General features: G+C 54.5%; 1 protein-coding gene across 2 annotated transcripts in view; it reads left to right on the top strand.

Moving 5' to 3' along the window:
- Nucleotides 1-26023, top strand: part of NPLOC4 (NPL4 homolog, ubiquitin recognition factor) — a 61371-nt gene that overhangs the window by 31962 nt on the left and 3386 nt on the right. For both annotated transcript variants that reach the window (XM_045489863.1, XM_045489864.1), the window contains exons 12-16: nucleotides 2309-2469; nucleotides 18933-19004; nucleotides 22225-22320; nucleotides 23366-23482; nucleotides 25039-25141. In XM_045489863.1, coding sequence (XP_045345819.1) covers nucleotides 2309-2469; nucleotides 18933-19004; nucleotides 22225-22320; nucleotides 23366-23482; nucleotides 25039-25141 — 549 coding nt within the window. The remainder of the gene's footprint in view (nucleotides 1-2308; nucleotides 2470-18932; nucleotides 19005-22224; nucleotides 22321-23365; nucleotides 23483-25038; nucleotides 25142-26023) is intronic.

The following is a 26023-nucleotide window of genomic DNA, read 5'->3' as shown; positions in this document are numbered from 1 at the left end:
CTGTGTGTCTTGGAGGGCTGGCCGCCCACACCTCGGGGCTGTGAGAGTCCCTTCCCGAGGCCAAGGCCCAGGCGCAGAGTTCTTCCGCCACGGGCCCTTTCCTCCTGCGCGCGGGTTCCCTTGGCAGGTTGACTAGGGAGGGGAGTGAGAGAGCTCGTCCCACAATCCCCTCAGCTCAGCCGGGATCAGGCCTCCCGCGAGCCTAGAGAGACCCACCAGAGCTCAGCGTCTCGCTCCTCCGCGTGGAAACGAGCGTGCGGGTCTTCTCATCGAATGTACCTTTGGAGGCCGTCCATGTGGATGAATACTGCTTTGTTTTAAATAGCCTTCCATTGGGGCGCCTGGGTGGCGCAGTCGGTTAAGCGTCCGACTTCAGCCAGGTCACGATCTCGCGGTCCGGGAGTTCGAGCCCCGCGTCAGGCTCTGGGCTCATGGCTCAGAACCTGGAGCCTGTTTCCGATTCTGTGTCTCCCTCTCTCTCTGCCCCTCCCCCGTTCATGCTCTGTCTCTCTCAGTCCCAAAAATAAATAAACGTTGGAAAAAAAAAAATAATAATAAATAAATAAATAGCCTTCCATTTTACAAATCCTGTTTTCTGTTTTTCGCTGGTCCTCAAAGGCCAGGTTTTTTTTCCAACAACCCATCCTATTTTAATGATCCATCCAAAAGCCAGGGTGGGTTTACAACGCCCGAAGTAAAATGATAGCCAGAGGCACCCACTGAGGGCGGCCTCACCGCGCTCCTTCCCCACCTTCCCCTCTGCTCCTTCTAAGCCAGCGCGCTCCTCTTTGGGGCGAGGGTGGTGTGCCTGACCCCGAACACACCGGAGGGTGAAGGGCTTTGCATCTGCCGCCTCGACCTCAGTGAGCGGTTGTGGCCAGCTCTCCCCAGGGTGCGTCAGGGCCGGAGAGATGCTAGGCTTGCTTGCCGGTGGGCCCCTGGAGCCCGTTCAACTCTGCTTTGGGAAGCCGGCTGCTGCCGTCCTCTGGTGTGCAAAGTGGAACACGGCAGGCCCCCGGCTTGTCCTCTCCAGGCTGGTTCTGCCCCTGTCCTTCACACTTTCTGATTGTTTGGTCATCAGGTCTGGTTTCTGATAAATGTTTGAAAGCCAGATGGAAAAACATTTCCCCGACGAGGAACTTAACTTTGTTTTTGTCAGAGAGACTAAAGTAGAGATATCGAGAATTTTTTGTTTTTTTTAAATTTTCCAAAGCTGCCGACGATAATGGACATTAGAGTTGTCAGAACGTCACCCGATTATGGAGGCGCGTGTCTTTGTGGCGGTGGAAGTCGGCCAAGTGCACGGCCTGGTCTTCCCTCAGCCAGAGGCTCGGGGCCCGCCTTTGACGTGGTGCCCGTCCTTCTCTCCAGGGTCTCCTCTCAGCCAGGTTGCCGCTCGGTTCCACTTCGCTGGATGGTTCCCTCTCAGTGGCTTTTGCACTATCCTTGTCCCTAATTTTAAGACTTGCTGGAGGTTTCATGAAGCGATGATGGAGAGAGGAGTGGGGAGAGGCACGCAGGGCCACACATGGCACAGTGAAGCCAGTGGCCCGGGCTGAGGCCCCCTACGTGCTGGCCCTGGCTCTGTGGCAGCGTCCTCGCCTCCCGAGTGTGGCGCTAGAGGACAGTGCGTGGCCGTGCGGGTGTCTGTAGGGTAGAGACCACGGTACAGACGCTGTGTTGTCTTCACCGCTTGTCCCGTCCGTCTCCATCCCCCTCCGCTCACTCAAGAACGCAAGCGTGCTGGAGGCAGGGCTCTGGTGTTCCTGACAGCTAAGAGCCCCGGTGCTGGGTGACAGCACACATAGTCTGGGGTGGGATTGGAGGATTTTTTTTTTTTTTTTTTTAATGTTTGTTTATTTTTGAAGGAGAGAGCGAGTGTGAGTGGGGGAGGGGCAGAGAGAGAGAGAGAGAAAGAGAGAGAGACAGAATCTGAAGTGGGCTCCAGGCTCTGAGCCGTCAGCACAGAGCGTGATGTGGGGCTCACGAGCCGTGAGATCATGACCTGAGCTGGTCAGACGCCTAGGCACCCCAGGATCGGAGAACGTTTACCAGTCCTGTTTTCTGATTCTGAGAGAGTGTGTCCTTGGTGGGAACCACTTGAACAGCTGCGCGGCGTCTTCGTGCCCTGTGTTCGCTGCCGTGCGCTCCAGCCACTTGTAAAGTTGCGGTGGCACGTTTTTGAATTCTTACCTGAGACGGACTCTTTGCAGTTGATTTGTTCTGTTGGTCCGGAGTGAAGAGTGACAGATACGGACTGGGTTCGAATCTCCCTCGTGGATGCTCATCGAAGGACTCTCTCTTGCAGGTGGTCCCGACAACCAGGTCCACTTTGAAGGGTACCAGGTGTCCAATCAGTGCATGGCGCTGGTCCGTGACGAGTGTCTGCTGCCCTGCAAAGACGCCCCTGAGCTCGGCTACGCCAAGGAGTCCAGCAGCGAGCAGTACGTGCCTGACGTGTTTTATAAGGTAAAAACACCACGGTACCCAAGGAATCGTGCGGCGCGGCGTGGGCGTGGACCCGTGTTGGACTCCGCGGTCCCCTCGGCCGCTTCTCCTCTGAGCTTGTTTGGGACCCACCTTGTGGGTAACAGCGCCCCGTCTTCAGGGCTTCGGGGCTCGGTATTCAGCTGCTCGGGCTTCTAACCGAAAGGAGACGGAATATTCACGGGACCGGGTTCTCGCCAAATCAAAGCCCTGCAGCAGAGACCGTTTCTGTTTCCCAAGACAAGACGACGGCTACATCACCAGGAGTCGAGTGGAACTGTGTGCTCAGTGATTAGGCCCTCCTCGGGGCGCCGGCCTTTGACAAAAGGGTCGTCTGTTTAGAAATCCTTTTCCTTGTGAAAGCCATAAAAGCTGTTTTTATCGAGAAATGTCCTGTTGCACGTGGAGGAGTCGGGTGCTTCCCTAAGGGGAGCTGGAGACCCCGTTTTCCTCCTCCACTCGGCACTCGTTCTCGGGTCCCGTCGGGTGGACTCGGGTCCCGTCTGCCCCATCCTGCCGCCTGGAGGGCTCCTTGAGTCGTGTCTCTCGGCGCGGGGCGGCCTTGCCGCGTCTGAGGGCGCTGTCTTCACTTGGAAGGGTGTCTTCACGGTAGAAAGAATTCTGGGTTGACCGGTCAGCTCCACCGTCCCCCGCCTCGGGGTGTTTCTGGCAGGAAGCCCCTGTGGCCCTCGTGGGCTCCTCCATTCACAGTGTGACTTTCCTGCTGACTGCCTTTCCGGTCTTGTCTTACCGCTGGCTTTTAGCGGCTTGACTTTGACTCGGGTAGTCTTCCTTGTGTCCTGCGTTTGGCGGTGGTTGAGCTTCTCGGGTCTGCGAGTTGTGTCAATTTTTGGCCATCGTGTTTGTTTTACGTTGCTGCCGTAACAGGTGTTTGCGGACGTGGCGGCCATGAGACCCGGCTCAGGCGTTGCCTCGTAGTCCTGTGCTCAGGGGTCTAGGGTCTGTCTGGGCCACGGCAGGGTCGGTTGGGGCTCTGATGTTCTCCGTGGCGTGAGGCGTCGGCAGCACCGAGTGTCCCGGCCCCGGCCCGGCGGCAGGTCACGGCAGGGCCGTCCGCTGCTCTTCCCTGGAGGCCCGCAGGAGTGTGCCCTCCCGGCCTGCCCGGCTAGTCCAAGGTCATCTCCCGATTTTAAGGTCAGTTGATTAGTAACCTTCATCACACCTGCAAAATCCCTTTGCCACGTGAGGGGACAGATCCACGGGTGTGCGTCCTCCTCCCATTCACGGTCCTGGGGAGGAGGCTGGGAAGTCTCCCAGAACCATTTCTAGAATTCTGTAGAATTCTGCACATGCCAGCCGTTCAGTACCTTTTTCTTTTTTGGTTTGGGATTTTGTTGTTGTTGTTTGTTTTTGATCGCTCAGGGACTCCAGTCACACGTGTGTTTGGCTGCCTGAAGTCCCACAGCTTCCTGATGCCCCGTTTGTCGTATTTCGGTGTTTTCTTTCTGTGCCTCATTTTGAGGAGTCTGCGTTGCTGTTTCTTGCGGCCTGTTTGTCCTGGCTTGTGTGACGTCTGGTCTGCTGCTGCTCCCATCTAGCAAACCGTCCGTCCCGGGCGTGATCACTGCGGTTTCCTCTGGTGTGTGTGTGTGTGTGTGTGTGTGTGTGTGTGTGTGTGTTTCCCACGCCTCCACCTGCCTGCACGCGTGGGATGCAGTTATAATGAGTATTTTGATGTCCCGATCTGTTAAATCTGTCACTTCTGGATCAGTTTTGATTGGTTGATTTTTTTTGTTCCCTAATTACGGGTTGTAATCATGGCGTCTTAAGGTCCTCATGTCCAACATTTGTATCATCTGTGGGTTTGCAGCTGTTGTCTTTTTTTGGTGTAATGTCTGTCTTTTCACACGTTTGGGAAGTTTCCGCCGTGTGCTGGTCATCGCATATGAAAAAGCCAAAGACCCCGGAGGACGTTTTTCCCTGGAGACGACCCCCGCTCTGTCCAGTGGGCCCACGATGCAGCACCCAGATGCACCAGAGCGGTTCTTAGGGGTCAGGTCTGACTGACATTTATGGAAGACTGTCCACTGCGGGTTCTTGCCCTTTCACGGAGTGCAGTCCAGAGTTCCTGCTCTGTAAGATGACACCTGCTTCGGGTGTTTGTCCCCTCGGCCCCGAATGACTGGGAGATTCAGTCTCCTCCTGAAACAGGTTTCAGCTTGGTTGCTGCGTCGTGCAGTGTAAACACGTGGAGACTCCACCCCACACGCTTCAAAACTTGTGTTACCTTGACTGGGAGAATGGCTGTGCGTTTGAAACCCCCGGGTCTCAAACGTGGTCACCCCAGCCTGTGCGAAGCCCGTCTCTGTCAGGTTCTCTGTGTGCGGCCCCGGCCCGCTGCCAGTGAGCTGAAATCCCAGCCCTTCGTGCTCTGGGGAGTGGGGGAGCCTTGTGGCGCTCATCACTGCGTCCGCATGTTCACTGCCCTGCTGTGCGGCCTCCAGGCCCCTCCTGCCCTCAGAGCAGCCCTCTTCGGAGGTCTTGCACGTTCAGTGCCAGGCCACCGCAGTCAAGCAGATGGTGCCGTGACACGAGTCAAACGCATGTTTTGGTTTCCCAGCGCGTGCTGAAGTTCTGGGTACACTGCAGTCTGTTCAGCGTGCCGTGCCGTCGTGTCTAAAACACAGCGTCTTTCAAAACTTTAATTGAAAAATACTTCATTGGGGCATCTGGGTGGCCCAGTTGGCTGAACATCTGACTTTGGCTCGGGTCACGAACTCACAGTTTGTGAGTCCGAGCCCCACGTCGGGCTCACTGCTGTCATCGCAGAGCCCGTTGGGATCCTCTGTCCCCCCTCTCTCTGCACTTCCCCTGCTCACGTGTGCGCCCTCTCTCTCTCTCAAAAATAAATAAACATAAAAAAAACAAACAAACCATATTTTATTACCCCAAAACGCTAACCATCATCTGAGCTTTCGGCAGGTCGTAATCTTTTGGCCTTGACCTGGGGGCTGCCAACCGGTTAGGGTGGGGGCTGCCGAAAGCCCGGGCGGCTGTGGCAAATTGTTGCCAGACGACAGCCGGGAAGTTTGCTTCAGGCTCGTTCCCTCGCCGATGGCTCCTCTGCAGCAGGCGACGCTGTCTGACAGCGGCGCACCCCCAGGAGAGCTTTCGGAGCCACAGGCCGTCCTCTCAGACCCCACTGCCCCCTCGTGCACGAGTTTACGTGACACAGAGATCGCTGGGCACGGGTCACCACGACAAATGTGCTCCTAACGAGAAGCACCAAACGGGACACAGACACGAAGTGCACAAAGGGTGTGGGCCATGGCGCCAGTGGACTTGTGTGACGGCAGGGCGGCCACAAACCCTGGTTTCTAAAATCTCACAGCATTTGTAAAGCACAGTAAGACGAAGCGAGGCGGCTGTTCCGCGAGATCGCACGGGGGCTGTGACCTGCCCTCCGTGTGGGCGGCCTCCGTGTGTCTCAGGGCTGAACCGGGTGGTGGTGGCGTGCGCTCCAGGGCCTCCAGTGTCCAGTCTGTAGCTCTGGCACTGCCACGTGCCCTCCCCAGCACGCCCCTGGCTCTGTGTGCGCTGGACACCCTGAGGACAGCCCCCCGCTCAGTCCCCTGTCCCCTCACCACCATGTGCCCACGGCTCTCTAACAGCTTCTCAAGTGCAGCTTTAACGGTCTGTGTTCTCAAGCTGTTCGTGGGGGCCGTTTGGCACATTGTGTGGGTGTCTCTGGGTCCCGGCAGCTGGCGGGGTGCCAAGGCGTGGATCTGAGAGGGGGCGGGATTCGGGGCTCTCCTTTCCTACCTGAGAACTGTGCTTCCCGTGGGCCGTGGCTTTCTGAGAGCTGCAGGCGTCTCCTCTACTCCCCACCTCGGCCGCTGGGTTAGGTTTCGTTCCGATTGTGGTTGTCACCCTCCCCTTTCTGGTTCGAGAGAGGAGGCTCAGGGAGGCTCGAGCAGCCACAGGTGGAGGGGCACGGGCGGGGGCTGCCAGGACCGCAGTGTCTGGGCGCCAGCACGCTGCCTGCGCGGGAGCCTGTCATCCCTGGGGACACTCGAGACCTGTGACGCTCCTAGCACGTGGAGTTCTAGAATGGATAAAGAGCGCTGCCTGCTGAGCCGGATGCCCTGCGTGAAGCCTGGCGGAAGGGCTTCCCTCTCTTCGCTGTCTGTGCAGAGTCCTCGTTGTGCAGAGTTTTGGAGGGGATTCCCTTTCCGGAGGTTTTCGCTGCCCGGAGTGCGTGTTCTGGAGTGATTTGCTGGGAGAGGCCTGGAGGCAGCACTTGCGGAACTGGAACTCGTTCCAGTGCTTGTAGGCTCTGTGACGCCTTTGACATCCTTTTCTTAATGAGCAGGTGTCCATGTGGAGAGAGATTTTCTCTTTTTTTGTTTTCAAAGATTTATTCTTTTTTTAATGGTTATTCATCTTTGAGGCAGAGAGCGAGAGGGTGAGTGCCCTCGAGTGGGGGAGGGGCAGAGAGGGAGGGAGACAGAGGATCTGAAGCGGGCTCCCTACTGTCAGCAGCAAGCCGGGTGGGAGGCTCCAGCTCACGGATCGTCAGATCGTGACCTGAGCCAAAGTCGGACGCCCAACCTACTGAGCCACCCAGGCGCCCCTCAAGTCTAAGTTTTGTTTTAATTTTCCAGTGTTCATTTATTTACTTTTGAGAGAGAGACAGTGAGAGGCAGCACGAGCAGGGGAGGGGCAGAGAGAGAGGGAGACAGAATCCGAAGCAGGTTCCAGGCTCTCAGCTGTCAGCACAGAGCCCGACGCGGGACTTGAACTCACAGGCTGCGAGATCCTGACCTGAGCCGAAGTCGGACGCTCAACTGACTGAGCCACCCAGGTGCCCCTCAAGTCTAAATTTTTAAACCATTTTTGACAGGTGAAATTCACATGTAGTACAATCACCAATTCACCCATTGAAAACGCACGGTTGGCTGGTGTGTAGCATATTCACAGGGTCGTGGGGCCAGCACCACCACCTAATGTAGAACCTTTGTCCCCTAGACAGAAACCCACAGAGCCCGAGCCTCCCGTCCTGAGACTCCTGGTAGTCGTTCCTTTGCTTCCTGTGTGGGTTTGCTTGATGGAATCGCACACGCGGAATCTGTTGTGATGTGTCCTTCACCGCTTCCCATAACGTCTTTGGGTCCAGCTGTGTCTGTGGGGTGTGGTCCTCAGTCTGTCTTATCAGCGCACCAGGCGGCCCGGTGGGGGCGGCGGGGCCTTGACCTGGAGAGGGACTTTTGAAACTGGAAACAACCCCACTTGTAACAAAGAATTTACTTCCTCACCAACCAGAAGGAAATAGAGGCTGAACACCCCCTGGATTGCTTCATCTGTGCGTGTGTGTCCGTGTTACTGGGTGGTGGGAGCGCTCCCGGGCATGGGGAAGGGACAGGGCAGAGGGGCAGACGACTCGCCCGTGCTCTGGCTCCTGGCACCTCCTGGCTCCGTTCTTTCTGCTCCTGAGTCCGCACGGCTGCTGCGGCACTCTGGGGTCCTGGCTGGACAAATGGGGTCCTGGCCGGATACACGGGGTTCTGGCTAGAAACCTGGGGTCCCGGCTGGACATGCTGGGCAACCGGCAGGGCGTGTGTCGTAGGGGACAGGCACGCTTTCCTTGTTGGCCGCGTGTCTGGAAATGCCTGCGAGTGAAGGACCATGGCTTTTGCCGCCCCTGCTCCTTCCAGACTCGTGCCCTTGAGGGAGAGTAAGGCTTTCCTGTGACGGCTCGCTCGGACACCTCTCAGGTCTGGGGCAGTGATGGAGCTAATGGGGAGGGGTGCTCCCATCGGTCTTCCAGGGGGGTGGTTCCTAGTCCCTTGTTTAGGGCTTCTCCACCCCTCCCCCTGCCCCAACTCCCTCATGGTGTTTAATAAAAACCAAAACCATGAGGCTTGACAGCACAGACCTGGCCCTCAGGTCCTGTTTCTGTAGCAGGTACTTCACTCGTCAAATCACACCCTGCCAGGAACCCATGTGAGAGTTAAGTTATCCCCGCCCCCCACCCCCAAAGTTCCTACCTTACGAGATGCATTTGTGATGCAGTGTTTTGTAACGCAAAACCAGTATTTTGACTCATTTTTAGCACTTGAGACCTAAGGTCCTGCTGGCTGCCATTCTGAACAGCTGGACAGTGACTTCATGTGACCCTTTGTAGGAAAGCTGTGGGTCTGCGGGTGATGACAGAATCCGGTGTCCTCTTTCACGAGCTCAGTGTCTCCCATCAGAGGCCCCTCACCCAGGCTCTCTGCCTCCTTTAGCAATAGCGTGGGCCCCTGGCTCCACCCCAGCACATGCTCAGGAAGCCCTCACGTGCATAATATGAATGAAAACGTCACTTCAGATGAATCAAACTGCCATCTGTTTTTCTTTTCAAAGTTTTTGAAATGAAACCTCAAATAGATACGAGGATTATTACTTTTTAGGTTGGCCAACCAATACTTTTTTTTTTAACTTTGTTTTTGGGAGAGAGAGTGCGCGTGTGTGGGAGTTGGGGAGGAGCAGAGGGAGAGGGAGACACAGAATCCCAAGCAGGCACCAGGCTCCGAACTGTCAGCACAGAGCCCAATGCGGGCTTGAACCCATGAACCGTGAGAACATGACCTGAGCCGAAGTTGGACGCTTAACCTACTGAGCCACCCAGGCACCTCCCCCTACACTGTGTCTTTTTACCTTTTTTTTTTTTTTTAACTTTTTTTTTTTTAATGTTTATTTATTTTTGACAGAGAGAGAGCATGAATGGGGGAAGGTCAGAGAGAGAGGGAGACACGGAATCTGAAACAGGCTCCAGGCTCTGAGCTGTCAGCACAGAGCCTGACGTGGGGCTTGAACTCAACAGTCCGCAACATCATGACCTGAGCCGAAGTCGGACGCTTAATTGACTGAGCCGCCCAAGGTGCCCCTGTGTCTTTTTAAAATTACATTTTTAGCATTACATTAGCCTATATTTGGGCCAAAAAAAAATTAGGTTTTCAAACTGTTTGAAATTGGTAAATGTGTGTTTGGCAGCTTTGCTGTGTGGTATTCCTTGAATTTATTTTATTTTATTTTTTATTTATTGATTGTTTAATTTACATCCAAGTTAGTTAGCATATGGTGCAACAATGATTTCAGGAGTAGATTTCTTAATGCCCCTTACCCATTTAGCCCATCCCCCCACCCACAACCCCTCCAGCAACCCTCTGTTCTCTATGCTTAAGAGTCTCTTACGTTTTGTCCCCCTCCCTGTTTTTATATTACTTTTGCTTCCCTTCCCTTAATGTTCATCTGTTTTGTATCTTAAATTCCTCACATGAGTGAGGTCATATGATATTTGTCTTTCTCTGACTAATTTTACTTAGCATGATACCCTCCAGTTCCATCCATGTAGTTGCAAATGGCAAGATTTTTGATCGCTGAGTAATACTCCTTTGTATATATATTCCACATCTTTATCCATTCATCCGTCGATGGACATTTGGGCTGTTTCCATACTTTGGCGGCTGTCAGTAGCGCTGCTATAAACATTGGGGTGCGTGTGCCTCTTTGAAACAGCACACCTGTATCCCTTGGGTAAATGCCTAGTAGTGCAATTGCTGGGTCGTAGGGTAGTTCTATTTTTAGTTTTTTGAGGAACCTCCATACTGTTTTCCAGCACGGCTGCACCAGTTTGCAATCCCACCAGCAGTGCAAAAGAGATCCTCTCTCTCCGCATCCTCACCGACATCTGTTGTTGCCTGAGTTGTTAGCGTTCGCTATTCTGACAGGTGCGAGGTGGTATCTCATTGTGGTTTTGATTTGTATTTCCCTGATGATGAGTGATGTTGAGCAAGTTTTCATGTGTCTGTTCGCCATCTGGATGTCTTCTTTAGAGAATGTCTGTTAATGTCTTTTGCCCATTTCTTCACTGGATTATTTGGTTTTTGGGTGTTGAGTTTGGTAAGTTCTTTATAGATTTTGGATACTAACCCTTTATCTGATACATCATTTGCAAACATCTTCTCCCATTCCATCAGTTGCCTTTTAGTTTTGCTGATTGTTTCTTCCTCTGTGCAGAAGCTTTTTATTCCGATGAGGTCCCAGTAGTTCATATTTGCTCGTTTCCCTTGCCTCCAGAGACGTGTTGAGTTAAGAAGTTGCCATGGACAAGGTCAAAGAGGTTTTTGCCTGTTTTCTCCTCTAGGATTTTGATGCTTCCTGTCTTACGTTTAGGTCTTTCATCCATTTTGGGTTTCTTTTTGTGTCTGGTGTAAGAAAGCGGTCCAGGTTCATTCTTCTGCGTGTCGCTGTCCAGTTTTCCCAGCCCCACTTGCTGAAGAGACTATCTTTATTCCGTTGGATATTCTTTCCTGCTTTGTCAGAGATTAGTTGGCCATACGTTTGTGGGTCCATTTCTGGGGTCTCTATTCTGTTCCATTGATCTGAGTGTCTGTTCTTGTGCCAGTACCATGCTGTCTTGAGGATTACAGCTTTGTAGTAGAGCTTGAAGTCTGGGAGTGTGATGCCTCCAGCTTCGGTTTTCTTTTTCAAGATTGTTTTAGCTATTCAGGGTCTCTTCTGGTTCCATACAAATTTTAGGATTGCTTGTTCTAGCTTTGTGAAGAATGCTGGTGTTATTTTGATAGGAGTTGCATTGAATATGTAGATTGCTTTGGGGAGTAAGTTCCTCTAATTTATATACATATTCTTGTGGGTTTTCTGCACAGATGAGCATATTGTCCAGAAATGGCAGTTGTCTCCCCTTTCCCATTCATTTCGGCTCCTCGTGCTGGTAGGGCTTCCAGAACAGCGTCCAGGGACCAGTACTATTGTCTTGTTTGCGACCATGAAATAAGTGCTTTCAGGATTTGATCATTAACTGTGAGTCTGTCTTTCTGGTAATGCTCTTTATTTGGAGATTTGCTTTTTGCTTGCAAGTCTTATAAGTTTCTTGCACTTAAGAAGCGAGCTCCCTTTTGTCACGGAGCCTGTGTTGTTTCTTTAATCCTGCTGTGGTTTCCCTGGATTGCTCACTCGCCTGTCGGTGAGAGCAGGCTAGCGGTGCTTCCCACAATTTGTTACAGACTCACGGGGTTTGAGACACTCATTTCTCACATGTTTTAGGAAAACACCAGTTTGAGCAAAGAGACCTCCACAGGCAAGCATTGAAGTAACTCCTGTGGGCCGTGGGCTGTAGGCTGTGGGCTGTGGCCTGCAGGCTTACAGATGGGACACACACCGATGCCTGTCTGAGGCTACTCATCGTGTTGTTGTATGTGGTAAACAAAAATGGGAAGTAATTCTACAAGTTCGGTAACAGGGCCTTCAATTAAAATATGTCTCTGGGATAAAATACTATGTATGTGACCGTTAAAGGCATGTGCTTGAAAATTATTTAAAAATCTGGGATAGGGGCGCCTGAGTGGCTCGGTCAGTTGAGTGTCTGACTCTTGATTTTGGCTCAGGTGGTGGGATTGAACCCCACGTCGGGCTCTGTGCTGAGCGTGGAGCCTGCTTTACGTTCTCTCTCCCCCTCTTCCCCTCTCCCCTGCTTCCCTTGCTTGCGCTTGTTCTCGCGCTCTTAAAAAAAAAAAATATCTGGGATGAAACTCATAATGTAAAATTAAGCATGTACCTGTACGTGCAGCGTAAAGATACACGTGTAGGTGTGTGTGCATTTATACGGAGGATGGGGCTGGAGAGCTCGGGGGTCCTTCGGGAGGGCGGTGCTTGTCCACAGCCCCGATCTGTACGTCCCGCACGTACTGTGCAGCCTGCAACGAATGGCTGGGGGGTGGGGAGAGGGGCCCCGAGACCGAGACACCGGAGAAAGAAGGAAGGGGAAGAGACCCGCAGGACGGCCAAGGCGTCGTGTTTTCTGTGCTTTCCCTGAAGGAGTCACTGCTTGACCTGGGTTATCTTCGGGGGGGTGTTCACGGTGGAGGGGACTGGTCTTTTCTGTCTTCTGTGCTGCGTTGACGCTGCATGTGTGTTTCTTTTATAATTTAATGCAAGAGTTGTGCTTGTTCATGGTCGCACCCTTGATTCCTACAAAGAGACACAGGGAAGGTGTGATCAGCGGTAGCCACTGTTTGTGTCTAGCATGTTTCCTTTTCATTTCCGTTATTTTAGAGCAGATTTTTTTAAGTTTATTTATTTTGAGAGCACCCCTGCGCACACAGGGGAGGCGGAGAGAGAGGGAGAGAATCCCAAGCCGGCTCCACACTGTCAGCGCAGAGCCCAACACAGGGCTCGATCCCACGAACCCTGAAATTCTGACCTGAGCCGAAATCAAGAGTCAGATGCTTAACCAACTGAGCCCCCCAGGCGCCCCATCAGGTTTTTAAATGGGGCTCATAATGATAAGGGAGCACGTTATTGAATATGTGGCTGAATCAATGTATTTAACAACTGACATCTGCTTCCGTTGCTCCTGGATGCCGCTAGGGGTGCTGGTGCACGTTGGTGCCGCTCTGGACAGGACGCCGGTGCCGGTGCCCCCATCGTCACCCCGGCCACGGGTAGGTGAGGGTGCGGCTTGGGAGAGTGCTGCATTCCCTGGGGGTTCCCTGGGGGTGGATCTGCAGGCGTGGTGTTTGGATGGTGTTCGGTGCTGTTGCCTGGATGAGGTGGAGACGAGCGTCCAGGGCCAGCTGAGGCCTGGGCCCCCAGCACGGACAGGCGGGGCTGCCGTGCACCCTCGGGACACAAGGGCACGCCTGGAAGCCAGGCAGAGCCTCCTTGTCGGGAGGCGCCCGTAGGTCCAGAACGGGGGCGCCGTTGGCACCACGTGGCCGTCGGGGCCTGGCGCAGCTAGCGTGGGGAACGCGGGGCTGGTTAGCACGGTTTAAAGAAGAGACCAGGGAGGAGCCAGGTCTGCTGGGAAGGCAGGCGGAGCTGTGGCTGGTGGTGCTGTGGGAAGCGGGGCCAAGACACTTGCTCGTTCAGGGTTTCGTGAACGTCAAAGAAAGACCCCCCGCGTGTGTGTCCTGTGGGAAGAGGTGACGGGCGGGGAACAGAGGAGACCGCGAGTGGTGTCCTTGAGGCAGCACAGCACGGTAGAGAATGTGTGGCGGCCCTGGGCTCCGGGGTGTTCAGAGACAGGACGGTACTGGCTGGGGGTGGACGGGGGCCCCGAGCTCCTGGGCTGGTGGGCCGCTGCTGGAGGGCTGGGACTGGGAGTCTCGGGGGACCAGTTTGCACACGGGAAGCCAGGCTTCGGCCGAGAGCAAGGCCACAAGTAGTAGGTGGAGCTCCTGGAAGCTCGCCAGCGAGCATCTAGGCGGCGGGAGCCCCGAGGGGGTGCCGTCGGACGGGGTGCTGCAGCTCCAAGGCACATGTGCTTCAGGGGCACAGGTCTGTGTCTCACTTAATGTACAGGGACTTTACTAATACAAAATCGGACGTGTGCTTCCGGGAAATCCGAAATTCTAGACGACGGGGAAGTAGGCGCCCGGCACCAGCCTTCACCTGTGCTTCAAGCACCCACTGTGCACGCGTGGGGGCAGGAGAGCCTAGGACGGCATCGCCAGGGTCTTCAGCGTCTTCACTCAGGCCAGACCTAGACCCCCTGCCAGGTGTCACACCTGGGTCCCGGGACGACAGCGGTGGGCGAGTCGCACCGGTGCCCTCCTCCCAGGCGGTCCGTGGGGCGACCCGTGGGGGTGTCCCGGTGTGGCGTGGCAGGGCGCTCCAGAACTGAAGAGTGTGGGAGTTAGCCAGGTGGGGAGGGCCTCATCCAGGGGCCACACGTCCTCAGGGCCCGATGCGTCTGGGGGCCGTGGCTCTGCGGTAGGTGGAGTGCGCTGGAGATGGTGACGCGGGTGGCGGGAAGACACGGGCAGAGGTGGAAGGTGGCTCTGGGACGTGCCCGCCGGAGGGGATGTGGAGGCGGGTGGATTTTGCGGCAGGCAACACGAGCACCACATGCTGGCTGCTGAGCTGGGAGAGGGCAGCAGGGGGGAGATGTGAGGTGGGCCTGAAATCCGCGAGGAGGCGCGCTAGGAGGGGAGGGAGTTCACTGTTGTAGAAGGTCATTGTGGGCACGGGGCTGGGGAGCCCGATGAGGCTGGCGCTGTCATGCAGGGGACATGCGTCCACTGGCTGTGTTCTTTGGGTGTGGAGACTGGGTGCCAGGGCCCAGGGCTCTGCTGTCCTAGCAGGAAGGGACCCGGGCTGGAGCCAGGCCTCTGGTTGGGGTGGGTGGGAAGGCACTGGAGTCATGAACTTCGGCGAGTAGCACCGTGAGCACGGCCGGGGCTGTGTGTTTGAGGTCTGGCGTGGCCGGACCGCAAGGAAGCCAAACCAGCCATCTTTGGCGTCCTACGCTCTGGAGGCCCTGGAAGGGGGAGAGGGGACAGGGAGGCAGAGAAGGGGCAGCTCTCCTGCAGGGAGCTGCCGTGGGGGCTCTCGAGGCCCGTGGAGCCCCTTTCTGTCTCCGCCATCGTTCGGGGGCCGTCCCAGTGCCTGGCGCTTACCCAGGAGTGCTCTCTGGGCCAGCCCTGCCTCACTCCTGCCACGTGCTCTGTGCCGGCGTCATTTGTCGAAGGGTAAGTGTGTTTCGGGGGTTTTATGCATTCTCCCAAATCTCCGAGAAGGTGGCGCTGTCTGAGCCCGCGGGGCTGTGCTGTCGGGACCCCGCGCCGTACCCCTTCATCCTGAGAGGGTGTCTTCTGTTTCCTTGGGGAATTGCCTTGTGCTTTCTGCATTCGGTCGGCCGGTCTTTGTGATTAACCCGTCACGTGCTGCACACACATGCCAGGGTGCCGTTTTCTTTATAGTTGTCATACAGAGAAGCTGCAATCGTTTCTGTTCAAAGAGCCTTTTTCGTTATAATTTCTGCCCATTTCATTGTATTTGGGAAATAATTCTTTATCCCAAAACTACGTACTTACTTATGTTTTCTCTTGGTGTTTTTATCGTTTTTTACATTGAGGTTCTTGATCCATTTATCTGTTATTTTTTGGTTTATTTATTGTAGTTCTCTTATACATCACATGTTTGTCAGGGTGGGACCCTTCACTCATTCAGCTGTTTGTTTGTTTGTTTGTTTATTTATTGAGAGAGAGAGAGAGAGAGAGAGAATCCCAAGCAGGTTCCGTGCTGTCGGTGCAGAGCCTGACTCCGGGCTCGATTTCATGAACCGTGAGATCATGACCTGAGCAGAGATCAGGAATCAGATGCTTAACCAACCAAGCCCCCCAGATGCCCCTCACTTAGCTTTTTTAAACAAATGGTGTTTGTTTGTTTTTAATGTTTGTTTATTTTTTGAGAGAGTGAGCACGAATGGGGAAGGGGCAGAGAGAGATGGAGACACAGAACCTGAAGCAGGCTCCAGGCTCTGAGCTGTCAGCACGGAGCCCGACGCAAGGCTCGGACCCACGAACTGCGAGATCATGACTTCAGCCAGAGCCAGACATCCAACCGCCTCAGCCACCCAGGCACCCTTCCAAAATGTTTTAATTACAAGAGATTACGTTTGCTACCAACGTTATTTAGGAAGACTTAGCAATTAATCAAGAAATTGCCAAAAAGAGAAGAGATTCTGAACAACATACTAGCATAATGTCCAGTCTCAGAAGAAGGATTTTTTGGTACCTGGAATCTCCAAGCTAGGCTTTCATTCGAATCTGCTGTCAGGACCAGGGTCTGTGGCCACAAGGTCCCCACGAGGGGAGGAGTAGGGTTGGATCATCGCGTTGTTGAGCGGAGATCGCCAAGTTCTGATGCAGAGATGAATTCTGCTATGGATGGACCGGGTCTCTGACCCCCTCCACCCCTCCCAGCCGTTAGATCTTGGGCAGGTTAACTCACCTTAGTAGCCCTTCGTGTCCTCATCATGCGCTGGGGACCCAGGGGTTGTGTGCACGCGGTATCTAGCCTGGGCTGTAGGCTACCAGCGCCTAATACATGCCGGCGACTGGTTGTGTCTGCATCTGACAGACAGTCTGCAGGTGGTTATCAGCGAGACCGTTTCCTGGACGGTGATTCTTGGACAAAGTTTGTTCTGAGATCTTGCCAGTTCTTTAAAGAGAAAAGCAAAATAGGAGAGAACTTAAAAAAAGGGGCGCCTGGGCAGCTCAGCCCGTTAAGGGTCTGACTCTTGATTTCGGCTCAGGTCATGATCTCTTGGTTCGTGCGTTCGGGTCCCACATCAGGCTGTGCGCTGACAGCACGGAGCCTGCCTGGGATTCTCTCTCCCTCTCTCTCTGTCCCTCTCCTGTTCGTGCTCTTCCTCTGTCTCTCAAAACCAAATAAACTTTAAAAAATAAAATAAAGAGAAAAGCAATACATCAAGGATTTCATTCGCCTTTTCCAAAGCAAGATGGTGCCACCCGGTCAGTGGAGTTTGCCCTTTTCCTGGCACAAAGACAGAGATCCCCGGACTCTTCTGTGATGTCACAACTACGGTGCCGCGGTCTATGCTCATGGTCGTTGCCGGTGGGGGGGTGCTGGGGACCTCGGCCCCTGCCTCTCCCGGAGGCTCGCTCCCCTCGGACGAGGGACGAGGAACCGCTGACGCTTTGTTGACTGCTGACCCGGGAATTGAGAGGCCCTCCTCCCTCAGTCCGACATCTGCTGACGCCCATAAAAAGTAATTGCTTTTGAGATGCGGTAGAGGACTGGGGGCTGGCTGGCAAAGACATCAGCAGGGAGGCATGTGGGAGAGAGAGAAGTTACCTGTTTTCCCCCAGCCCCGGGGAACAGAGGGGGATGCAACACCTTTATTTTCTTGGGGAGCAGAAAGGTACAGTTGGGTAGTTAAATTTGAAAGAGAATAGCACGACACAGAAAAAGGAGAGAGGGGCATTTAACAAGAAAAATCCCTGGAGGGGGAGATTAAAGCGAACAGGTGCTGGAGGAATGTTTCTGCATATTAGAGCTTAATTAGATTTGAAGATGAATTCCAGATGGGCTAATTATGGATGAGTTGTTGCAGGTTCTTTCTTGTAGGGGCAAGCGTGTATTTTTGGAAATGGTGATTTAGTTTGATTGGGTTTGATTCCCACCTCCTACCATATCTCCTCCGTCGAGAAACCACCGCCTCTGGGGCCCCAGGACCCGCTCAGCAGTCTCCTGTCTCCAGCTGCCCCTGTGAAGCCGGCAGGGCCACGGAAAGCTGGGCCCAACCTGACTGCTGCACAGACAAGCCCAGGGTAGCCACCTGGCACGTGGCAGGGCAAGTGACTCTTCCCCCGAATTCGGTAGGAGGTCACTCCGACTTCAAAGGAAGGCAGACAGACAAAGCGGTGTGTTGTTTTCGGGATTGTGTCCTTTGACGGGTGCTAATGCTCCCTGGATAGCTAGCTGGTTCAAGCTGTTTGGACCATTTTCTGGGAGAGCCGAGGGGCAGGTGCTGGCGGGCAGCTCTCTTTCATCGTGACTGGAAGGAAGGGAGGGAAAGCCTAGATAAACTGAGACGTATTGCAGTTGAGAAATTTTAATTTCTAAAAAACAGGATCTGGGCCAAATGGGATCCCTGGTCTTGCCATTAGGGTGATAAGCCTGGTTCGACTTAGGAACCACCGACGTGGGTTGTCTGGAGAGAAGGTGCACACCTCTGACGTCCCCGGGAAGGTGCCCGTGTGCCAGGGTGGCCCTGCGTCATCCTGCAGGGGGAGCCCCTCCGGGGGACCTGCTTGGCTTCCCTTCAGGTTTGAGAGCTTTAATAAGTGTAAACTTTTATGTAAGGCCTCATAATTGGAAGTTATGGATATATAATTTATATATGACTCAGAGAATGATTTATATGATGTTAAGTGATGATTTAGATAGAAAATATGATCCCCTCTCACAGAATCTTTAATGAAAAGTGTTGGTTCTTATGAATTTATTTCTAGAGCTCTGTTTGAACTCAGCATGTTTGACATAAATCAGATATAATTGTCATTTTATGATTAATGAACATATGCTGGCCGTTTTTCCCCATAATTAAACTTTATGTTCTGTGCATCTGACAAAGCAGAACAAGTTTAGACTCTGACAGATTGGTGGCGGGGGTTTTCCATGGCTGCATATTTGTGTGTACGTGTGCTCATTTGCGTACGTATTTATTTTATTAATGTACAGGATGAAGTGGGGATTTCAGAGGAGGGTGTGAGGGGGGTCGTTAGGAGCTAGCACTCAGTCCCGAGGTTGGGGAGCGCTTGTGCGGGACAGAGAGGTGCAGGTGGGGCCTGCGGGCAGGGGCCTGAGCCATATGTCCTGCAAGGGGCAGTGAGGGCCGGGCCTGGTGTGTGTGTGTGGGGGGGGGGGGGGGTGCTGGAAAACGCTCTCCCAGTGGAGACACCCTGTTAACCAAGAACACGGCTGCTCCTTCCTGTTGTGGCCATCATAACAGAGGCAGATGCGGGACAAAAACATGCACATTTTCCTCTCCTTTTTACATACTCCACAAGAATTGTGGCCATTGACCAGGTAAGACAAGCCTGTGAGAGGCCAGCCGTGTCACTGGTCAGCAAACCCTTGCTCACACCTCTCGCTTTTGTTTCCCGTTTCAGGACATAGACAAGTTTGGCAATGAGATCACCCAGCTGGCCCGGCCCCTTCCCGTGGAGTATCTGATCATAGACGTAAGTGTGCGTCGTCCACCCCCCCCCCGGGCTGCTGGGTGGGGGCTGTGTGCAGTGGCGGCTGCGGCGTGGACAGTCGCCCCTCTACCTGGCCCGGGACAGCCACCCAGAAAACGTATGAATCCCTGAGCTCCTGTCATCCCTGAAAAGCTGGTGACTTTACGGGGGTTTTCTTCTAGCTTATTTTTTTACTTCCTTAAAAACAACTTAAGGTTTACCTCTCCCTGACAAAAATGCAACCCTGGACCAGCGACCTGGCCAGGCGGCCTCTGGAGATCAGCCAGCCAGCCCGGCGTGGCTCTGTGCTCGGTGTGCTCGGTGCCGTGCTGGTGACAGTGCGGCTGCCAGGCCGGGCTCGCGGTGGGCCGCCTCACCTGAGTCAGTCCCGGGGGCACACGGCTGTGTCTGTCCTCGGGTGAGTTGGCGGGTGCTCTCCTGGGCAGAGCTCCAGGAGCCAAGGAGGCAGCTGGCTCCACCGTCCAGGCTTCCCTCCTTGCGGGAGGTGTGGCCCCCGGCCAGAGCGCCACAGAGGGCTCCAGTGCCTGAGGCATCTGTAGCAGCCAGCTCCGTCCCAAGGGGATGGGCAGCGGCTCGTTTCCTGACTGCTTCCGGCCAGGATCTCTTCGGCCGTGTTTGGACTCAGGAAGGGCATGTGATTCAGGCTGTAAAATCTCATTGCATTTGGAGCAGCAGGTCCCCGTGAGCCAAGCCCACCGGTGCTCCATTCCAGTTGACAGCTCCCGAGAACATATTTATTACCTAGGCCGTAAAGGCATCTGTTTGTTAGACTACCTAGGGTGTAATTAAGATGAAAACAGATTGATGGAACATACACTTAGGAGGGGTCGGCATGATTTAAAGCCAGCTTTCTGAGGTCTCCCCTCCCCGTGGCCTCCCCACCCCCTTTCCTTTTAGAAAAGAACCGAGTTCTTGCTTAGTGTGCTGTGTCAGTGAGCTTGGTTGTAAGGGAACATTGCGCCCTGGGACACCTGAGCTCTCTGTTCTTGTGGAGGGAGGCTGGAACAGTCCCTTGAGAGCAGGTGTCCAGACCAGACGGCCATCTCCAGCCCCACGCCCGACCAGGCTTGTCTGATGTCCTCAAACCTCGTGACCGGGCCACTAATGTCACGCAAGAGGAGGGATGGGCCTCGCTACCCGGAATGCCGTGGATGTGCTGTGGAGGCGGCCGGGCATTGGCCAGATGACCTGAAACTGGCTGGGTGGGGGGCACTGAAACAGGAGACGAGGTGCTGGGCTCACCGCACCCCTCTCCGGTGTCTGAGACATTCACAAACCGCCTAGGGCACTTTGGTTTGGCCATGCTCTAAGGGGAGGTTACAAGTCCAGCACAGACATCTCTTAATTCCACATCCGTGGCCTGGGAGGTGCCCTGTTGTGCTGGTCCACCACTGTCTCTGCCTCCCGAAGGGAGAGCACTGCACAGTCCACAGACCTTTGTCTCTGCAGCAAGGACAGAGGCTGAGACTAATAATGCAGGCTTGCGTGTCTGAACCTTGGTGACTGTAGGCACTCGGGGCTGTCTTTGTCTTGCAGAGGGACAGAGTGAGGCCTAGGATCTGTCCGCAGCTGACGGGCCACACAGCCAGTACGTGGCCCCAGGGCTGGAGTCCACACGGCTGCATGCTCTCGTCAGGAAAAGATGAGTGGGCTGGGTGCCAGCCTGGCTCAGTCGGTAGGGTGTGTGGCTCTTCACCTTAGGGTCGTGAGTTTAAGCCTCACATTGGGTGCTGAAATTACGTAAAAATAACATCTTTAAATGGGGCGCCTGGGTGGCTCAGTCGGTTAAGCATCCAACTCCGGTTTAGGTCATGATGTCGAGGTTCGGTTTAGGTCATGATGTCGAGGTTCGTCAGTTCGAGCCCCGCATCGGGCTCGCTGCTGTCAGCGCAGAGCTGACTTCAGATCCCTCGTCCCCCTCTCTCTCTGCCCCTCACCTGCTTGCATGCACGTCCTCTCTCTCTCAAAAATAAACATTTAAAAATAAACAAAAGTAAAAGTAAAAACCAACAAATTGTTCAGTTGGGGTGCCTGGGCGGCTCACTCGGTTGAGCATCTGACTCTGGATTTTGGCTCACGTCACAGTTGCATGGTCACGAGATGGAACCCCACAACGAGGAGTGGAGCCTGCTTGGGACTCACTCACTCTCTTTCTCTCTCCCTCTCTCTCCTTTCTCTGCCCCCCTCCCCTGCTGGCTCACGCTCTTTCTTTCCTAAAATAAATTCATAAACTTTAAAAAATTGTTTTAAAAAGTAAAATAAAATCTTCAAGACCGTCAGGGCTCTGGTCTCAGATGCTGCTGCCGGCTCAGCTTGTCCTTGAGCCTGCTGGCACAGTCACAGCACATCCCGGGCCAGCCCCAGACAGCCCGCTGCCTTCGCCGATGCAGAAAACAGACCAGAACAACACTTTCCTTCTCGAGAAATAGTCCCGAAGGAACCAGAATAGCTGCTCTGAATCTGGACGAGGTGTAATCTGCTGCTGCTGGTGTCACGTTGCAGAGGAAAAGCTGCGTCAGCCACAATGTGGCACTTTGGGGCGGGGGAGCATCTGCCCAGAGGAGTGAAAACTATTTGTATCGATTGTTGCACATTTACCACTGTCCTGTAGTGTCTGTCGATTGTGTGCTGGATTTAAAATGCTCTCTGTTGTTAGGAAAGCACGTCTGAGCCAAATGAAGAGTTTAGGCTCCCCCCTGGACACACATTCTTGACTCCAGCCCGTCTGAGGGGGAGCGGGATCACCGTGCGCCGCGCCTCGGGGCTGAGCAGCGGCTCCCTTGCGGCCTGGACGTGTCCTGACCCCGTGCAGTGGTGCCGCAGGCTCTCTGGAGGTCACTGCGCCTCTCAGACCGTCGCGGGCTGCCCCTGAGAGTTCTCCCAGCCTCGTCCGTTGTGCTCCCACGGCGCACCCTCTGGTTTATCGTCGGCTTACAGAAACTGCCCACAAATGGCATGATCCTAGAAATCGTCAAAAACGATGCTTCGGTTTGCTTCCCAGAGTCCTGAGCATCAGGGGTTTCACTGAGGCGTGTCGTTAGCGGGTAACCGCTGCGTCCAGCGTGGAGCAGTCGGGCCTCCGCGGCCTTGAGGGACTCGGAGCTCTGGGAGGGCGTCGTGATCGGTGCTGCTTGTGGCACCTGAGGGCCGCCCTCACCCGTTGGCACACAAGTGATCGTGGGTTTGTGTTTTTGTTCATTAGATCACAACAACTTTCCCCAAGGATCCAGTTTATACTTTTTCTATTTCGCAAAATCCGTTTCCTATTGAGAACCGGGACGTGTTGGGTGAGACACAGGTAAGCTCTTTTCTTTACAAACATAACTTAAAGTAACTGCCGCTTGTTTATCTGGTGTCAATGTCGTTTTCCCAGAAAGTACCAAGCTTTTACACTCTCCCGATTGATTCTTATGGCAAAACCACAAGCTGGGACTTTTTTCGAGACACTGTTGGTCACCGTGACACCCTCTCTGGAGTGGGGTTGATGAATCCCCCCAAAGGCAAATCCTCGGAGGCCCCAGGCCTGTGGATCTGCCGGAAGAGCCGTGGTCGGCTGACTTCTTCTTTTCCCCAGATCTATTCATCACTTGTGTCCTCTCCCAACAACTTTTGTGTCATTTGTTTGTTGACCAGCGTCCCGTCTTTGTGGAGATGTCTCTCTTTGCTCTGTCATCCTGCCGCGTGGGCCTCGGGCGGCCCGGCCGCCTGGGCTTCCCGCCACGTCCTGCGCGGTGGCCCCTCCTCTGAGGCACAGCGGAGGCCGTGCAGAATTGCTGAAGCTGCCTCGTGCTGCCACACGGATGGTCCAGGACATGTGTGTTCCTAGGTGCATCTGTCTGTGCGGGGACCCAGGCCGCTTGTAGCGGTGCAGAGCCACTTACCGGGTGGCTCTCTTGAACTGTTTTGAGTTTTGCCGAAGGTGCAGCGTCTCATAATCCCCCCAGCTCGCACACATAGTTACTCCTCGTTGCAGTCACGCTGCCCCAGTCAACAGCGCGGCTGCACAGGGAGCACAGACCAGTCGTCTCGCCCCGAAGTGGGCCCTTCCTGCAGCCCACTCCACTTGGACGTGTCTTTTTTTGAACGCGTCTCCCAGCTGGGTCAGCTTTATAAACGTGCTCCCTTGCACGTCCCTCGATGCGTCACGTGTGCCGAGGGCCACAGCCTGTGCTGCGGCCACGTGCGTCCCTATGCCTGGTCGGTGGCTGTAGAACGAGATGGGAGAGGTGTGTGTCCGCACCCCGCATTTGGCCGTGGCCCAGGCGGAGACGGACAGCTGTCTGGGCAGTGGGGTGGCCACAGCATGCTCCCGTTCAGTGCGTCCTTCTGCCTCACCACTCTAGGACTTCCACAGTCTGGCCACCTACCTGTCCCAGAATACTTCCTCCGTGTTCCTGGACACCATCTCGGATTTCCATCTCCTGCTCTTTCTGGTCACCAATGAAGTCATGCCTCTGCAGGTACGGGCCCGGCCTGTGTGTGCGCGCCCACCAAGCACCTGGCTTTGTGGTCCTCGGGCGGGATTGGCTATAAAGAGACGCTGCTTTTCCTCTCAAGCCAGAGCGTGGCTGGGAAGCCGGGTCGCAGTCCCCCTTACGTCCTGCGGGCGGTGGCTTTTCACAAGGGGCTTGCCGGTAGAGTGATGGATTTTTGACACGAAGCTTTTGCACTGAAACAACTTGTTTTAGTGTCTGCCCCCCCCCCCATGATGGAGGACAGCTTCGTTTGTTATAATCCCATGGGAAGCAGACAATAGTGAGCTCCGTGTCCTCTAGCGTGGAGCTTTAGAGATCAACCATTTACATAATTTCTGTCCTAACGGTTTTGGAATCCTAGCCTCTGCTTCTTACTGATCTCTCGCCTCCTCCTGAATCAGCTTTGGTTTTATCGCCTAGGCCCAGAAGGTTGGCCAGCGTCCAGACCCTGAGTGCACAGCTGCATAGTTAGCATTTTTAAGGCATGCCGTCAGGGAGAAGAGGGCGTCTGTCACCGACACTGGCTGCCATCTGAGCCATTGCGGGGGTAGGGGGCGGTAGGCGGTGGTCAGTGGGTCCAGCCAGGAGGCCCCTACTTATTTTGTGCCTTCTTTCTGTCGGAGACCCAAGGAAACACCAGAGAGAGGGGGACGAATTCTTTCTGAGCCACTGACTCAACACATTCCCTGCAGGTGACAGAGAGGAGAGGAGATGCCCCTCCCTCCCCACTGTTCTCCTATGTCAGGTGGCCTATAGCCGTTCTTGGGTCCTGCTGGGTTTATCTTGTGTCTGTATTTTTGTCCCCGAACTGCCCACTTCTGGTATTTGATATCAGGCACCCCGAGACTCCCCACTGGCTTTCTTTGCCTGCCTTGTTAAACCCAGAGAGTGGTCCCCCGGCCCCAAGTGTAGCCACTGCCGGTCCGGTTGGACAGGTGACGAAAGCCTGGGCTCTTCACACCACGGCCTCCTCGCCAGTAAACACGTACTGTTTGGCGGTCACCTGCTGGAAAACATTTTTCCGGGGAGCTCCTGAGAGCCCCTAAAGCTTTCTTATAGATTGTCAACGTATAAGCTATTTTAATTCTCTGCACGTTGACCCTGGAGGCCTGGGATATAGAGAGCATTTTTACAGACTTGGTTCAGAAGGTAGAGAGCCTCCAGGGAGAAGCGTGAGGGTGGAGGGTGGAGGGTGGACCCCACGACCACAGGCGCCTGTCTGTGCATCCGGGCCCTCAGGGAAAGGAATGTGAGCTTCAGTGTCCGGTGGCTGAGAGTGCTGGTTGGCTTAGGACAGAGAGCAGCACGTTAGGGCTATTTGGGAAGAACTTAAATTTTAGCACTAAAATTCAGCATGTAGATGTATAGACCTAGGTGTGTGGTATTGTGTTTCATGGTGACGGCCTGTGAGGCTTTTTACATTCCCTTTGAAGAGTGTCTTGATGTTTCCCAACACACGGTTAATAAGAAGCAGCTTATTAAGCGGAGTGTGCCCACCATAGGCAAAGCCAGTTGGAGCCTTCGGTTTTGGGTTCTTGCAGGACAGCATCAGCTTGTTGCTGGAGGCTGTGAGGACCAGAAATGAGGAGCTCGCGCAGACGTGGAAGAAATCTGAACAGTGGGCCACCATCGAGCAGCTCTGCAGTAAGTGTCCTCCCTTTCCTCAGTCCCGAGGGTCCTGCTCTCCTACTCCTAGCGCTGGAGCCCAGGCAAAGCTGCTTATGTCCTGGGAGCCGGACCCCCCGGTGCGCCCCGACGGGTGTCATGGGCCATCACACGAGCACGGCCCTTCTCGTTGCTGTAACGTGCGCGCTGTAAAGGTCACCCAGATCGTTGGGACACAGTTCCGTGCACGCACCCACATGTATGTGGGGGATCTGCTAAGCGTCCAGCGTCTTAGGAGCAATTCGAAAGCCCTTATTTTAGATAAACAGAAACCTCACATTCACGTAAGTGCTGAAAGGCCAGAAACCTTTGGTCTCAGCCTTTTCTTTTTCCCCTTCTTTCTGCTGGTCCTCCGAACTTTCTCGACGGATAAGGAGGGAAAGTGTTCCGAAGAGAATGTGGGGATCTGTGTCTCGGAACCTGACTCGGCACGCTGCCCAGGAAGAGCCTTCCGTCTGTGGTTCCTTCCGGGCAGGTGCTACGCTGTGGCCGACCCGTCCGGCCGAGCACTGAGAGCGGTGGCCGCGGTGCAGCCCTTTGCCCTGTGGCTTTGAGAAGCTCTGGAATGCCCTCTTCACATGGCTTGGCAAATCCACATGGGGGGCGTCTGTAGCGGTAGATCTTAGAGCCAGTGGAGTCTCCGCTGTGAGGGCACCAGGTGGAGAGTTCTTGTTCTCTCTTGATGCCAGGGTCCCCGGGGGATCGGGGGCCCGAAGGGCCTAGTATTTGTTGTGCTGCGCTGCTCGTCAGGTTTTTTCCTATACGATTCTGGCGGACCAGTAACGCGGCCGGCTCCACGTGCCTTTACTCTTGCCCTGGCGTTCTGAAACACTGCTCTCGTGTTCTGAGGCAGAGGACAAG

Source organism: Leopardus geoffroyi, chromosome E1 (assembly GCF_018350155.1).
Source record: "Leopardus geoffroyi isolate Oge1 chromosome E1, O.geoffroyi_Oge1_pat1.0, whole genome shotgun sequence".
Taxonomy (NCBI): domain Eukaryota; kingdom Metazoa; phylum Chordata; class Mammalia; order Carnivora; family Felidae; genus Leopardus; species Leopardus geoffroyi.
This window is presented reverse-complemented; position numbering and strand designations above follow the sequence as displayed.